General features: G+C 42.6%; 1 protein-coding gene across 5 annotated transcripts in view; it reads left to right on the forward strand.

The window, feature by feature from the left end:
• The window catches only part of UBE3A (ubiquitin protein ligase E3A), a 107,719-nt gene that overhangs the window by 49,669 nt on the left and 40,958 nt on the right, over positions 1 to 17,092 (forward strand). For all 5 annotated transcript variants that reach the window (XM_040425118.1, XM_040425121.1, XM_040425116.1 and 2 more), the window contains exons 6-9: positions 8,704 to 8,909; positions 12,276 to 12,440; positions 16,736 to 16,891; positions 16,976 to 17,049. In XM_040425118.1, coding sequence (XP_040281052.1) covers positions 8,704 to 8,909; positions 12,276 to 12,440; positions 16,736 to 16,891; positions 16,976 to 17,049 — 601 coding nt within the window. The remainder of the gene's footprint in view (positions 1 to 8,703; positions 8,910 to 12,275; positions 12,441 to 16,735; positions 16,892 to 16,975; positions 17,050 to 17,092) is intronic.

Consider the following 17,092-nt stretch of genomic DNA (forward strand, 5'->3'; position numbering starts at 1 on the left):
CATAAATGAAAATATATGTCCTAGACAGAATGTTACCCTAAAAAATGCTGCAATAAAACATCAAATAAAATATTAGATAAAATAGCAAATGTATCAGTCCACTGATATAACTACTAGACGGGGAAGTGGACCTGTGGGTCCGGCCGAAGTTAACCAGGCTGCATAGGAATAAGCGGACTGTCTGTCCTCTATTAATTATAGCAGTGGCCGATGCTGAGGAATTCTCCAGACAAAAAACGTGAAAATAATTATAAATCAACGTGTGTACGTATAAAAATCAATGTGATGAATAACAATAATTGTATAAAACAGTTCTATAAAGTGAAAATGCCTATAAGGAAAAATAAAATAATTATGTGACTAAATATATAGCGGTGCTCAAATTATTCAAGTGTTTGCCTAGATAGACACACAAAGTGTCGCTGGGGACTCGGCAGTAATAAAGGACGGTAAGTCTCACTGATGGTTCTATTCCTAAAAAGCGATCTTCCTGTTGTAATACAGATCTCCTAGGGATCGGCTTGATGTAGCACTGTTCAGTCGGCACAGTTCGTCAGAGTGCACTATATTACACAAAGTTGCGATCCAGCGATGTAGCTAGTTAAGCAAACTTTACATTCCAAAGTGGCAGTGCCGTGTAGATGGATTAATTGTGCAGCGATACATATAACTGCAGCAGTATTCAGTTCGTTACTCACGTACAGTCCTGTAAGCCCCACCGTGAACACCTACTCCAATTAATGAAACTGAATGTGAATCTGTGAATCTATAGCGCAAGAGAACGAGCGTCTCTATTCACAGCCGGATCTGCAAAATTGAAAGACCCTTTGCGCAGCACCTTTATCCAGCAGTAAGGCAGCTTTTTAATTTGCTGCCCACAAGGAAAACTCACCCTGATTCTACACCACGTGGGACGCCACGGTGGGGCTCACAGGACTGTACGTGAGTAACGAACTGAATACTGCTGCAGTTATATGTATCGCTGCACAATTAATCCATCTACACGGCACTGCCACTTTGGAATGTAAAGTTTGCTTAACTAGCTACATCGCTGGATCGCAACTTTGTGTAATATAGTGCACTCTGACGAACTGTGCCGACTGAACAGTGTTATATTAAGCCGATCCCTAGGAGATCTGTATTACAACAGGAAGATCGCTGTTTAGGAATAGAACCATCAGTGAGACTTACCGTCCTTTATTATTGCCGGGTCCCCAGCGACACTTTATGCTTCTATCTAGGCATTCAAACACTTGAATAATTTGAGCACCGCTATATATTTAGTCACATAATTATTTTATTTTTCCTTATAGGCATTTTCACTTTATAGAACTGTTTTATACAATTATTGTTATTTATCACATTGATTTTTATACGTACACACGTTGATTTATAATTATTTTCACGTTTTTTGTCTGGAGAATTCCTCGGCATCGGCCACTGCTATAATTAATAGAGGACAGACAGTCCGCTTATTCCTATGCAGCCTGGTTAACTTCGGCCGGACCCACAGGTCCACTTCCCCGTCTAGTAGTTATATCAGTGGACTGATACATTTGCTATTTTATTTGATGTTTTATTGCAGCATTTTTTAGGGTAACATTCTGTTTAGGATATGTTTTCATTTATGTATGGTGACTATTTGTATATTTATGAATTGTTATTAATAAACTAGTGTCACTTTGCTAACCTTGTGAACCAGGTATAAGAGTGCCCATTCTTTCTATTTTTCAATTGTTCTTTGGTGATTAGGGTACGACATCTGTTTGGCGCACCTTGCCATCTTGAGCCAGAGGTGAGCCGTCCTTTACCTTTGTATAGTCTTTTTTGAGAAGGCCTGGGGCACCTGTGAGTGCCGCGGCTTTCACACTGCTTGCCCTAGGTAAGAGAGGCCGTGGCCTGGGCACAGCTCAGACCCATTCTCTTGAAATAGTCGGATAACCCCCTTTTAAAACATCATATTGGCCCAAATCTGTCTGTGACGGTTGCTAGGAGGACACATGACTCAGCACATCGCCTATCAATGGCCGGGTCTGCTTTGGACCTCATCCATTCAGAGATGACATAACATAACTTTAGCTGTTGAGTAGTGGTGGCTATTACCTTACTTGAAAACTAGCTTTCCATAGAAAAAGAAGAAGCAGCAGTTATTAATAACACAGTAGATAAATTTAATACGGTCTGGCAGCCTTGGGATATTTTCTTTGATGTGAGCGACTAGGACCCCCTTCCCCTTTTCTTTTGTCTCTCCTCTCGTGTCTTGTCTTGTCTCTTAATTGTTTTCTCATACTATTTTTAATATCATAACAGAGTATGTAACTCATTTTCCCGATTCTCGGGATTTCTTAGGATAAGACGTTATTTGTCTGGACTTGATTTGAGCTGCTTTTTGATGCTGTATCTGTAATGTCATTCCTGTTGCTTTCTCATTTGGAATGTCTGATTGTCTAATGATCACAGGAGGAATTGTACATGTATACTTTTATTATTGTACCTTTTTTCAATAAAAAAGATAAAAGAAAAAGAAGCAATGCAAGGAGGAAATGTAAAGAACACGTAAGGCTTAGGCCTCTTTCACACGGGCGTGGCGGGAAAAGGTGCGGGTGCGTTGCGGGAACATGCGCAAAACATTATGCGCTTTGCACTCGCGTGACAAAAATAGGCATGTTTGGTACCCGAACGTTTGGGTTAGGTGCTGGGTAGATTGTATTATTTTCCCTTATAACATGGTTATAAGGGAAAATAATAGCATTCTTAATACAGAATGCATAGTACAATAGCGCTGGAGGGATTTTAAAAAAAAATGATTTAACTCGCCTTAATCCACTTGCTCGCGCAGTCTGGCTTCTCTTCTGTTGTCTTTGCTGTGTGCAGGAAAAGGACCTGTGGTGACGTCACTCCGGTCATCACATGGTCAATCACATGATCCATCACCATGGTAAAAGATCATGTGATGGACCATGTGATGACCGGAGTGACGTCACCACAGGTCCTTTTCCTGCACACAGCAGAAATCGAAGACAGAAGAGATGTCAGCTGCGCGAGCAAGTGGATTAAGGGGAGTTAAATTATTATTTTTTTAACCCCTCCAGCGCCATCGTACTATGCATTTTGTATTAAGAATGCTATTATTTTCCCTTATATCCATGTTATAAGGGAAAATAATAATGATCGGGTCTCCATCCCGATCGTCTCCTAGCAACCGTGCGTGAGAATCGCACCGCATCCGCACTTGCTTGCGGATGCTTGCGATTTTCACGCAGCCCCATTCACTTCTATGGGGCCTGCGTTGCGTGATAAACGCACAATATAGAGCATGCTGCGATTTTCACGCAACGCATAAGTGATGCGTGAAAATCACCGCTCATGTGCACAGCCCCATAGAAATGAATGGGTCAGGATTCAGTGCGGGTGCAATGCGTTCAACTCATGCATTGCACCCGCGCGGAAAACTCGCCCGTGTGAATAGGGGCCTAAGGGCTTCTTTTGGGGCAGTTTTTTATCATTGTATTTAGCTCATTTTGGAATAAATCACGTTTTCATTTCAACAGTTTTTCCTCTACAGCTTTCATTTTTTAATGCCTCTTCTCAGTGAATCCATGCTCTGACGGCTGGATTTTTAGCCCTTATGTGTCAACTACTGACAGCTCATAAACATCATCTAAAACTCATTTAAGCAAATTGATGAAAAGGTTGCTGTCTAGGAGTGTATAGGAGCGCTTAGGAAAGTACAGATAAGGCCCCTTTCTTGGAACCGTATTTTTGGTCTGCATCCAGGATACAGATCCAGCCGACAGAGCTGCTCTGTGACAGATTCAGTTAATGTCTGCAAATGCACTGAAAGTGGAAATTGTACAGTTAAGGCCTCATGCACACGACCGTTAAGTTTTTTTAGGTCCGCAAACCGCGGATCTGCAAAAAGCAGAAGCCCATTGTAGAAATGCCTATTCTTGTTCTCAAAACGGACAACAATTGGACATGTTTTTTTTTGCGGGCCCACGGAACGGAGCAACGGATGCGGACAGCACATGGAGTGCTGTCCCATCTTTTGTGGCCCCATTGAAGTGAATGGGTCCGGACTCGAGCCACAAAAACTGCGGCTCAGATGCGGACCCAAATAACGGTCGTGTGCATGAGGCCTAAATTAGTTGAAATATTGTATTAAAGCCTAATTCAAGTGATTTAAAAAAAAATTGCAACAAAGGTAGCACTTTTGCACCCCTCCAATCTATCCTCAACTCTGCTACCCGACTAATCCACCTCTCACCCCGTCACTCCTCTGCCTCTCCCCTCTGCCATTCCCTTCACTGGCTCCCCATTGCCCAGTCCACAACCTGTCCCCTCCCTACATCTCTGAGCTACTTTCCCGATACATCCCCACATGCAATCTCCGATCCTCACAAGACCTCCTTCTCTCCTCTTATCACCTCTTCCCACAATCTCCTCCAAGATTTATCTCGTGCATCCCCTATACTCTGGAAATCGCTACCCCAACATATCAGACTCTCACCTACAGTGAAGTCCTTAAAAAAAAAAAAAAAAACTCTTCAGACAAGCCTACAACCCGTGACCCTCCTGCCTCTATACCGCCATGACCAGCTTCACCCTCACCTACTGTGTCCTTCTCCCATACCATGTAGATTGTAAGCCCTCACAGGCAGGGCCCTCTCTCCTTCTGTACCAGTTTATAACTCCTCTTCTTCATGGTTAGTGCAATTGTCTGTATTATGTATGTATACCCCTTAGGCTACTTTCACACTTGCGTTCGGAGCAGATCCGTCTGGTGTCTGCACAGACGGATCCGCTCCTATAATGCAAACTATGGTATCCGTTCAGAACGGATCCGTCTGCATTATATTTCACAAAAAAATTGTGAAAGTTAGTCAGACGGATCCGTCCAGACTTTGCATTGAAAGTCAATGGGGACGGATCCGTTTGAAAATTGCACCATATTGTGTCAACTTCAAACTGATCCGTCCCCATTGACTTACATTGTAAGTCTGGCGGATCCGTTTGGCTCCGCACGGCCAGGCAAGCACCAGAACGCTGCAAGCAGCGTAGGATGTCTGCCTGCTGAGCAGAACGGAGGCCAAGTGGAGCTAGACTGAGGCATTCTGAGCGGATCCGCATCCACTCAGAATGCATTGGGGCTTGACGGATGCGTTCGGGGCCGCTTGTGAGAGACTTCAAACTGAGCTCACAAACGGAACCCCGAATGCAAGTGTGAAAGTAGCCTTATCATATGTACAGCACTATGGAATGAATGGCGCTTTAATAATAATAATAAGATATCCATAACTTTTGTGACTAGTTTCTTCTCTTTGGAGGAGGGCTTTTTGCATATATCCCAAGAGGGACTGCCTGAAATCGGAAAGTTCTGATTCTCCCTAATGAGACTAGCAATTTCCCAAAAAATGATCATCATTTTATTTGAAAAGGTTTTCCAGGGTTTACATGACCTTTGTGCAGCTCGGTCCCATTCAAGTGAATGAGATTGAGCTGCACTACACAATGTAGGACATTGTGCTTGGTACACCATGAAGAGTTTGCCGAACTGCCCCTTCAGACATCTGAGGGCAGGTCATCAATAAGTCCCAGAAAACTTCTTTTGATGAAAATTATTGTATGGCTGTTCAGTGGTATGCCTAGGTTGTTTGGCATTCGGGGCAGATCCTTTCTCTGGCATTCCCCCACCCCCAAATACTTTAAAAAAATTGTACCCCCTCATTGTACAACCTTCACAGTAATTTTGTACATATGTGTGCCCCCCTAACAGTACTTATCCCTACATTGTGCCCCCTTCACAGTAGTTATGGTTTCTCTGTGCCCCCTTCACAGTAGTTATGGTTTCTCTGTGCCCCTTTCACCGTAGTAATGCCCTATCTGTGCCCTCTTCACTGTAATAATTTCCATTGTGTCCTTCACTGTAATAATCCCCATTGTGCCCTCTTCACAGTAATAATCCCCATTGTGCCTCCTTCAAAGTCTTCCTGCTTCACCATTCAGCGCGCTCCCGGCCTGAAGGAAAGGAGGAGAGCAGGGAGCTGAGCAGTGAGTGACCAGACCGCAGCTCCCTGCGCTCCAGCAATGAGCGCTTCTGTCTGTATTGATGGAAGCGCTCATTGCTTCTGGGCTCTGGCACCCCCTGAGAGTTGGCACCTGGGGTGGACCGCCATGATGTCCCCCACCCACCTTCCTTAGCACGCCACTGTGGCTGTTCATATTAACCAGTACAGTTCCATGTAGCTATAGAAAGTTCTATAAATTTCACAAGCGCTAGAGATTGTATGGAGATTCAATTTTTCCCTTCGTCCTATGACAGCACCAGGAGAGAGGATCCTCTGACCAGGACAGGAAACCCACAGATATTTAAAGAGGTTCTGCAGTTTTTTTAAATTGATGATCTATCCTCGTGATAGATCATTAGCATCAATCAAGGGCCTGGGCGAGGCTAAGCTCCATTCAAGTCAACAGAGCTTAGCTCCGCCCAGGCCATTAATACTAGTCGTGATGTCACTGGGCCTGCGGTAAACAGCGAGAAGGCAGTGGCACTACTGCCGGTGCCTTCTCAAACAGCTGATCGCCAGGGGTCCCGGGTGTCGGACCCCCGCCGATCAGATGCGGATGATCTATCCAGACTGTAGGGCCCCCCCCTTTTTTTTTTTTCCTTGACATGTGGGTTTATGGTGGCATATTGTCTTTTAGGATAAACCCAGGAAGGTGTCGACTAAGACAAAGCATAAGGAATGTGGAATATGTAAAGCCAAAGTCCCCCTCAATGTTCAAATGTATGAAAAAACTGATTAGAGGAGAAGTGGGTAATGCACTTAAATCTAAAAAAGACCACCATAGAAAGAAAGACAGATCCCCTTCTGTGCAGAAGTTTTCGGATGTCTCTAGTTCAGATGAAAATACCTTGGCGGTAGAAAGTGGGGAAGTTTTATCCGACTCGTCCTCGGAGGAGGGTAGGGGTGGTAGACCGTTCTTCCCCATTCAGGATGTTGATCAACTTCTGAAAGCCGTTAGAGCTACGTGTACAATGAATATTGAGGACCCCAAGGAGGTGAGATCAGTACAGGATGTAATGTTTGAGGGGTTGGAAGGGAGAAAAGAGATTATTTTTCATTCACAAAACCGTGGCAGCTATGATAACGAACGAGTGGAAGAATCTGGACAAGCGCAGCTTTATTCCCTCGTCGGTTAAGCGCCAATACCCCTTTCACGCCGCGGATTCAAAACTCTGGGACCGCGCACCGAAAATTGACTTGCCAATTGCTAAGGTTTCGCGCAGATCGTCTTTGCCTTTTGATGATCTAGGGCAGCTTTAAGATGCCCTAGACAGGAGAGCAGATGGCTTCCTAAGGCGAACATGGGAATCAGCGGGGGCTTCCCTTAAACCATATATCGCGGCCCCATGTTCTGCTAGGGCCCTTATTTTATGGGTTAAGCAGTTAGAGGACCAGATTAGGGATAAGACTCAGAGACCAGTTATTAGAAGCCATCCCTGTTATTGCCAAGGCAGCTGACTTTCTGGCGGATGCTTCCGTCGATGCTGTTAGTTTGTCTGCTCGTTCATCTTCCCTGGCTAATTTTGCTCGTAGAGCCCTTTGGCTTAATGATTGGTCGGGGGACGTGGAGCGGTATCTACTTTGTGGGCAGAGAGAGCGGTTGCATCTATCCACGATATTGCAAAGCGGCTACCTGGTCTTCTGCTCTAACCTTCTATAGGCACTATAGACTAGACCTCTCTTCTGTCTCTGACCTTTCTTTTGGTCTTAAAGGGGTTCTGCACTTTCATTTAACCGATTATCTATCCTCTGGATAGATATCAGCTTCTGATCGGCGGGGGTCCGACACCCGGGACCCCCGCCAATCAGCTGTTTGAGAAGGCAGCGGCGCTCCAGCAGTGCTGCGGCCTTCTCACTGTTTACCGCTGGCCCACTGACATCACGACTAGTATCAACTAGCATGGGCGGGGCTAAGCTCTGTTCACTTGAAAGGAGCTTAGCCGCGCCCACGCTAGTTGATACTAGTCGTGATGTCAGTGGGCCGGCGGTAAACAGCGCCGCTGCCTTCTCAAACAGCTGATTGGCGGGGGTCCCGGGTGTCGGACCCCCGCCGATCAGAAGCTGATATCTATCCAGAGGATAGATAATCGGTTAAATGAAAGTGCAGAACCCCTTTAAGGTCTTGCAGGCTGTTATCCCACCCTAACTCTCTATCTTTGGGATCTCTCCTGGTGCTGTTATAGGACGAAGGGAAAAATGATGATGACTCTTACCGGTAACTTGATTTTCCAGAGTCCATGACAGCACCATTATATTCCCTCCCTTTGTTGTTAGTGTTGACGATGGGTCTTGTTATGGTGCGCAAATAAATAAAAATAAAAAAAGTTTGCATTAAACTCGATGGATTCAGATGAATCAGAAGGCTGGATATCAAGGATGCTCTCTTTAGTCTCTGAAGGCCACTGAGCAATGGAGGGGCCCCTCCTTCTTAAATATCTGTGGGTTTCCTGTCCTGGGCAGAGGATCCTCTCTCCTGGTGCGTAATCATCATTTTCCCTTCATGTGGAGTTTTTGCTCTAATATGGAGACGTTTTACCCAGGTTCAGTGTCGGACGGTGTTTTTCTTCATGTACGATTCCACGAATTTGCTACATTGCATTGTGTTAACATCTCTCTGATTCTCTCTAATTTGCAGGCATGTTTACCTACGATGAGTCCACAAGATTCTTCTGGTTCAATCCATCTTCATATGAAACTGAAGGACAGTTTACGCTCATTGGAATTGTTCTGGGCCTTGCAATTTACAATAATTGCATTCTAGATGTGCATTTTCCAATGGTTGTTTATAGAAAGCTGATGGGGAAAAAAGGAACGTTTCGTGATTTGGCCGATTCTCACCCTGTAAGTCTTGTTATAAAATTTCTAGTGTCCAAAATGTCTTACTGCTTTCTGAGGTTGTATGTTCTATGGACCATAAGATGCCTGTAGCAGTGCAGTTGATGTAGGGAAGGAAATGCTTCCGTGGTTTTTGAGTAGATTTGATGTTAAATACATAAAAAGTGAAATGAGCTGTGTATTCTTTGTCATTTTAAAGGGGTTGTTCAGCACTAGTATATATTGATGATAACCTATTCTGAGGAGAGGTCATCAATATCACATCGGCAGGGGTCTGACTCCCGACAACCTTGTTGATCAGCTATTTGAAGAGGCCGTAGCGCTCTTGTGTGTGCTCCAGCCTCTTCACTGTTTAACTGCACACCATCTAACTTGTAGTGGCGGATCAGTGCAAATACAACTGCTCTTCACATTGGCTTGGATGGGGCGAGCAGTAGTAGTTACACTGCACCGCTTCTACTAGTTAGATGGCCTGCAGTAGACAGTGAGGAGGCCGGAGTCCTCACACTAGTGCTGCAGCCTCTTAAACGGCTGATCCTGAGGTTGCTGGGAGTCAGAAACCTGCCGATCTGATATTGATGACCTATCCTGAGGAAAGGTCATCAATATACTAGTGCCTTTAATGTATTTTGCATACGTTTCTCATTTTTGTGCTTCCTGTTGGCTCTTTTTAGAGGGATTTTGAGCCTTTAAAGGATAACTGTCCTATTTTCACTCAAAATGCAATTTTCATATATGTTGTTGCTGCTGTGGTGATAATCCATAATTACTAATTATTGTGTTCACATACCACTTGTTTAATAAGATTCTGTCCATAGCAACCGCTCCCCACAAGACTTCTTTCTGACTATCTTCTTAAGATGGCCACTGATGCCCTTACCCTGAGACTAAGACCTCCCTCCCTCCCTAACTACCCAGAATTCATTTGGCTCTTCTCAGGAACACGCACCCCAACCAATCGTCTTTCTCCAGACTTAAACACGCCCTCTTCCTCCTGAGTAGTTGATCGTGAATATTCTAATCGCAAATTATTATTGCGCATATCGGCACTATCCCTGTCCAACAGGAGCGCGCATGCAGCGTTCGGGACTGCCCACTACTACGTCCTCCGTCTTCTGTATATAGAAGATAGGAGACGGAGGACACCTAGCAACGCTGTTTTAGCCGCACCACTGAAGTGCCTGGGGGAGGAAAGAACATGCTGCAATTACAGGTAATATACTTGCGCCGCTCCTGGTTCCCACACCACCGCTGCTGCTTCTCCCTGCACACCGATGAAAATATCTTGTGTCGGGAGGGGGGGGGGGGCGCCTCCCTAGCATTGCGGGTGACTCTAGGGAGGCTCGTCCCTGCCTGCCATTGGCTGCTCACCCCCCGACACCGGATCAGTGTGCAGGGAGAAGCAGCTGCGGCAGTGCGGGGACCAGGAGCGGTGCAAGTATATTACCTAGGAAAAAATGCGTATAGCAGCACAACGAAAAATTAAAGTCTTATCTTGTGGTGGTGCCAGCCGTGTTGGGAGCCAGTCAGAAGTTCCCCCTTGGATGCGTCATATAGAAGAAACCGCAGCACTCTCCTGTCTTCAATTCAGGGGAATTTATTTCACCAGCAAAAAAAAAGTGACGTTTCGACCGTAAAGGTCTTTCTCAAGCAACATACAGAGTGAATAGTAACAGACATATATACCCATTCAATCCCTCCCAGTAAGTCACATGTCCCAATTAAACATGTAAATGAAGTGAAAATTACACCAATATAGTGCATCCTCTTTTCATCCACCTGTGATTAAAACCAATAATATATTCCTCCTCTCGATCTACACAGTGACAAAATCATATACCATTAACATGGTGTTTACTCACAAAGATCATTGCAAAGTCTGGCTGGCACATCACGCAAGTATATTACCTGTGAGGGACCCAACACATTGGAGGGGGGGGGGGAATTGTTTCTGAAATAGGATAAACCATTGTTTCTGGGTCAAATTCAATCTCAAGGACTGTTCAAATCTTTTACTCAGCTTCAGGAAGAATTTGGCTTACCCAAGAGGGCATTTTTTCAATTTCTCCAATTGAGGCATGCTTGTCATATACAATTTCTGAAGGGGATGGTGGTTGCCACCCCCATCCTCTAGTGAAACAGCTACTGTAGGGCAGGTCCACAAAAGGTCTGATATCACGACTATATAAATTTATACTTGACGCCAATGCCTCCTCAACTCCCTTGGTGGTAAAAGGAAAATGGGAAGAGGACGTAGGAACAATATCTCAAGAACAATGGACTGACGTTCTGGCTTTAACAACTAGTCTCACATTGAATGAATCCCAGCTATATCTAATACACAGTGTGTATAGAACCCCAAAATTTATATTCAAAATTGGCGCTCGACCGGACTCCTCATGCCCTCGCTGTGGAGAAACAGAAGCAACATTGCTTCATATGGTTTGGAACTGCCAAAAACTGAAGAAATTCTGGGAAGATATACGTGAAATCATAACCGTTACGACCCAGATACGATTGCCTAATGATCCAAGGGTCTGTGTATTGGGTATTCTAGAATCTTCAGAAATAGACAAGCTGTCACTGTGCATTCATAGAATGCTGTTCCAGGTGAGGGTTTTACTTGATAAATACTGGATAAGAAGTAATCCGCCCAACAAACAGGAGTATATAAATAGGCTGAATACAGTTTTATGCCTCGAAAGAGGAGTCTATATCAAGAGAAAATGTCCCAACAAATTCCTGTCGATATGGAGGGGCTGGGTGGAGAATGGGAGTTGGGTTTCTGCGGCTCTATCAAGAGATTGCATACGAGGGCAGTTTTCCCTATTGGGTCAGTTATCATAGCACATGCTGTTGAAGGGGGACGTCGCTAGATCACTTTAATCTCAGCTCTCATTGAAATGGCCTTCCTGAGACGTAATTAATAGAGAAATAAAGGTGCTGCAACGGCCTCTCTGTTGGATCAAGTAAAGGGGGGAGGGAGGGGTTGGTTAAATGTTAAGTTTTACAATAATTTAATATTATACAATAATCTAATATTAATTATGCAATGTCCTGTATTATAATAACATGTACCTGTCTTTCTATTCTGTACTATGATGCTTTCATGTTATTATGGCGACAGCCTCATTATGCTGGAAAGACGCTAATGTATGGACTGACAAGATATTTGTTGATGTATACAAAAAATTTTTTTTTTGTGAATACCTTTATTGAAAATCAATAAAAACGATTTTGATCAGAAATCGGATAAACCCTTTTATGAAACATGCAGTTCTCTAATGTACTAATCTGCATGAGCAGAGGGTACGTTTCTGCATTTTTTTTTTAGCTGATAAATTATATGTAATAATAAGACGTGTCTTGCAGGTCCTCTACCAAAGTTTAAAAGATCTATTGGAGTACGAAGGCAACGTTGAAGATGACATGATGATGACATTTCAGATATCTCATAATGATCTCTTTGGAAATCCACTGATGCACGACTTAAAAGAAAATGGAGATAAAATCCCAATTACAAATGAGAACAGGAAGGTAATGACTCTTGGCACCTGACTAATGTCACACACATTTACTAGAACTTTCTTTGTGTGCACTGAAAATTTGGGGCGAGCACTGAGCCACTGCAAATGTCCAAACTATGGCAGGCGGCCATTGTGTGTATTTAGCAAATTTTTCTTCTTGCACAGTTTGCCGCACTTACAAGTGGGACTAACCCGTGAGTCAACTTGTCCCTGGAGGGATTTTCTAATGTCTATTTGCAATTTTGCCATGTTTAGCTTTCAGTTCAATCTTCCCTCCTGAAAAGAATGTTTCATCCAAAAATGATACATTATTTAAAGAGGTTGTCCCAGTTCAGAGCAGAACATGGACATATCCCCATTTTCACCCCTATCACCCTCCTGATATGAGCATCGGAGCATAAGATCAATGAGCTTGAGGCTTTAATGGCATCTGAGAATATAGATGTAGTGGCTGTTACTGAGACGTGGTTCAAGGGGAGTAATGACTGGGATATATCAATACCAAGGTTCTCTCTATACAGAAAAGACAGAGAAGGCAAGAAGGGGGGAGGGGTGGCCCTGTATGTGAAAGATAGTATAAAATCGAATTTGATACAAGTTAGCGAGAACAATTTAGAGTCAGTTTGGGTTACCTTGCAGCTTGATAATCATAAGGTAACTCGTGTAGGTGTTATATATAGACCGCCTACCCAAGTCAAAGAATTAGATGATCTACTAGTTGAGGAAATAGCTAAAATGACATTGAAGGGGGAAGTTATCATTATGGGAGACTTCAATCTTCCAGATGTAAACTGGAAAACCAAAATAGCTAGTTCTGCCAAGAGTACAGATATTCTAAATTCCCTACTGGGATTATCTCTACAGCAAGTAGTGGAGGAGCCAACCCGGAAGGAGGCCATTTTAGATTTAGTATTCACAAATGGGAATTTGGTATCTGATATTACTGTAGGGGAAAGCTTGGGATCTAGTGATCACCAGTCAGTGTGGTTTACTATAAGTACAGTGACTGAGTCACACCACACAAAAACAAAAGTTTTAGATTTTAGAAAAACTGACTTTTCTAAAATTAGATTAGTGGTATATGAGTCCCTATCAGACTGGAACAGTTTCATTGGAGTCCAGGAGAAATGGGACTACTTAAAAGTGGCACTATTGAAGGCAACAGAAGATTGCATTAGGCTTGTCAGTAAAAGCAAAAAAAGGAAGAGACCACTGTGGTACTCAGCAGAAGTGGCCAAAATCATTAAAAACAAAAAGATAGCATTTAGGAATTATAAAAAAAAAAAAAAAACGAGGATGACAGACAAATTTATAAGATTAGGCAGAGAGAGGCCAAACAAGTTATAAGAGCTTCTAAAGCACAGGCAGAAGAGAAATTAGCTCAGTCAGGGAAAAAAGGCGATAAGGCATTCTTCAGATACATAATGAAAAAAGGAAACTAAAACAAGGAATTACCAAATTAAAAACTAAAGAAGGAAGGTATATGGAAGAAGATAAAGAACTAGCTGACTGCCTCAATGAATACTTCTGTTCAGTTTTTACAAAGGAAAATGAAGGAGAAGGACCTCAGTTGGGAAAGAAGACTAATGAATCTTTTGACGCATGTGTCTTTACAGAGGAAGAGGTTCTAAGTCAACTGTCTAAAATTAATACAAATAAGTCACAGGGGCCTCATGGGATACACCCAAAGCTATTAAAAGAGCTCAGCGGTGAACTAGCAAAACCATTAACAGATTTATTTAACCAATCACTGGCAACAGGAGTCGTCCCAGAAGATTGGAAATTAGCAAATGTTGTGCCCATTCACAAGAAAGGTAGTAGGGAGGAATCGGGCAACTATAGGCCAGTAAGCCTGACATCAATAGTGGGGAAATTAATGGAAACCATACTTAAGGAGAGGATTGAGGAACATCTAAAATCCCATGGATTGAAAGATGAAAACAGCATGGGTTTACTTCAGGGAGATCATGTCAAACTAATCTTATTGATTTTTTTGATTGGGTGACTAAAATAATTGATGGAGGAGGTGCAGTAGACATCGCTTATCTAGACTTTAGTAAGGCTTTTGATACTGTCCCACATAGAAGGCTTATCAATAAAGTGCAGTCATTGGGCTTGGACTCCAATATTGTTGAATGGATTAGGCAGTGGCTGAGGGACAGGCAACAGAGGGTTGTAGTCAATGGAGTATATTCAGACCAAGGTCTTGTTACCAGTGGGGTACCTCAGGGATCTGTTCTGGGACCCATATTGTTTAATATCTTTGTCAGCGAAATTGCAGAAGGCCTCAATGGTAAGGTGTGTCTTTTTGCTGATGACACAAAGATTTGTAACAGGGTTGATGTTCCTGAAGGAATACACCAAATGGAAAAGGACTTGGGAAAACTAGAGGAATGGTAAAAAATCTGGCAACTAAAATTTAATGTTGATAAGTGCAAGATAATGCACCTGGGACGTAAAAACCCAAGAGCAGAATATAAAATCAGTGATACAGTCCTAACCTCAGTATCTGAGGAAAGGGATTTAGGGATCATTATTTCAGAAGACTTAAAGGTAGGCAGACACAGTGTCACAGAGCAGCAGGAAATGCTAGCAGAATGCTTGGGTGTATAGCAAGAGGAATTACCAGTAGAAAGAGGGAGGTGCTCATGCCGCTCTACAGAGCACTAGTGAGACCTCATTTGGAGTATTGTGCTCAGTACTGGAGACCATATGTCCAGAAGGATATTGATACTTTGGAGAGAGTTCAGAGAAGAGCTACTAAACTGGTACATGGATTGCAGGATAAAACTTACCATAAAAGATTAAAGGACCTTAACATGTATAGCTTGGAAGAAAGACAAGACAGAGGGGATATGATAGAAACTTTTAAATACATAAAGGGAATCAACAAGGTAAAAGAGGAAAGAATATTTAAAAGAAAAACTGCTACAAGAGGACATAGTTTTAAATTAGAGGGGCAAAGGTTTAAAAGTAATATCAGGAAGTATTACTTTACTGAGAGTAGTGATGCATGGAATAGCCTTCCTGCAGAAGTGGTAGCTGCAAATACAGTGGAGGAGTTTAAGCATGCATGGGATAGGCATAAGGCCATCCTTCATATAAGATAAAGGCAGGGGCTATCCATAGTATTTAGTATATTGGGCAGACTAGATGGGCCAAATGGTTCTTATCTGCCGACACATTCTATGTTTCTATGTTATGGTCCAATGTTCTCCCTTGCCCTACACTTACCCATGGAGAGCCTAGTAAGCCACCGGATCTCCAGAAAAAGCCTTTGTCCTGTGCGATTCAGCGCAGGGCAGAGGAGAGCATCTAATCCTGAAATGGTCCAATGCTGATATAAGAGGGCTGCGTGGGTGAAAATAGGGTTGTCAATATGTATATTTAAACAAAAAATATAAAATCCTGCAGTTTTCATACTGGCCACTAAGAATGATAATAGATGCCACATCTTGGTCTGTACAGATCACTTTACTGCGTTTATCTGCTTATCTGTATAGAGAGGTGATATCATTATAGGCAGGATTATAATGATAGATAATACATGATCCAGCAATAGGTGATTGTCAAAGCTGATCTATTCTTTTCTCGTACAATGACCTTTGCACAGGTCAGAGAGCATGTCTAGAAGACTCTCCCATAGAAGTCAATAGGGTCCCCTACTGACTATTGTGTCTATGGACCATGGGGCTGCCATAAAGCAATTTTATAAAGAAAAATAATCAGCATTCTGAAAATAAAGAGATTAGCAAAAAAAAGGATATGTGTTTATATCGGTTTTAAATGGAAGAAAAAAAATGGAAGTTGTCATTAGCATTCACACTATAAGACACACAAAATTTTCAGGGGTCTCTTTAATTATTTTCCTGATCTGTATAATCCAGTTTTTACTGCAGCTATTCCATACACACAGATGCTATGTAGGAATGGAATTATATTCTATCTATTTTCATGTTTTTGACATTTCTCTGACAATTAGACATCTCACCTCATGTCAAGTGTTTATCATAGGTTTTTTAGAAATGTTTTTTTGTTTCTTTTGAAACATTTAAGACACTTTTTTTCCCAAGTCCTTTAAAGAAGCCTGGGAAAATACATACAGCATGCTATAAACCCACAAAAAAACAAGAACCTTGTGTCTGTAGACTTCTCAAGAATTGTTCTATAGACATTAAAGTGACATCTGGGTGCAGCATAAAAAAAAAAATATACTGTTTAAAACACCAGCAAAAATATAGAGAAACGGGTCAGATATCCAAGTCTTCTATTTTTTATGAATTTCCTCATCTTTTTTTCTTCCAGGAGTTTGTCAATCTCTATACGGATTACATTTTAAATAAATCTGTGGAGAAACAGTTTAGGGCTTTCCGGAGGGGATTTCACATGGTCACCAATGAATCCCCTCTCAAATATCTGTTTAGACCAGAGGAAATTGAACTGCTCATCTGTGGAAGTAGGGTAAGTGATTTTTGCGTATTTCCAGTGTCACACAGCACATTCCATCATTCAAGACAGTTGCTTATTCCTGTGTTTTCTCCACAGAACTTGGACTTCCAAGCTCTTAAAGAAACAACTGAATATGATGGAGGCTACACCAGAGATTCTCAAATTATTAGGTGAGGGGACCAATGATTACAGTGTTGCGTAAAAGGAATTTGT

This window comes from Bufo bufo, chromosome 3 (assembly GCF_905171765.1).
Source record: "Bufo bufo chromosome 3, aBufBuf1.1, whole genome shotgun sequence".
NCBI classification, from domain to species: Eukaryota; Metazoa; Chordata; class Amphibia; order Anura; family Bufonidae; genus Bufo; species Bufo bufo.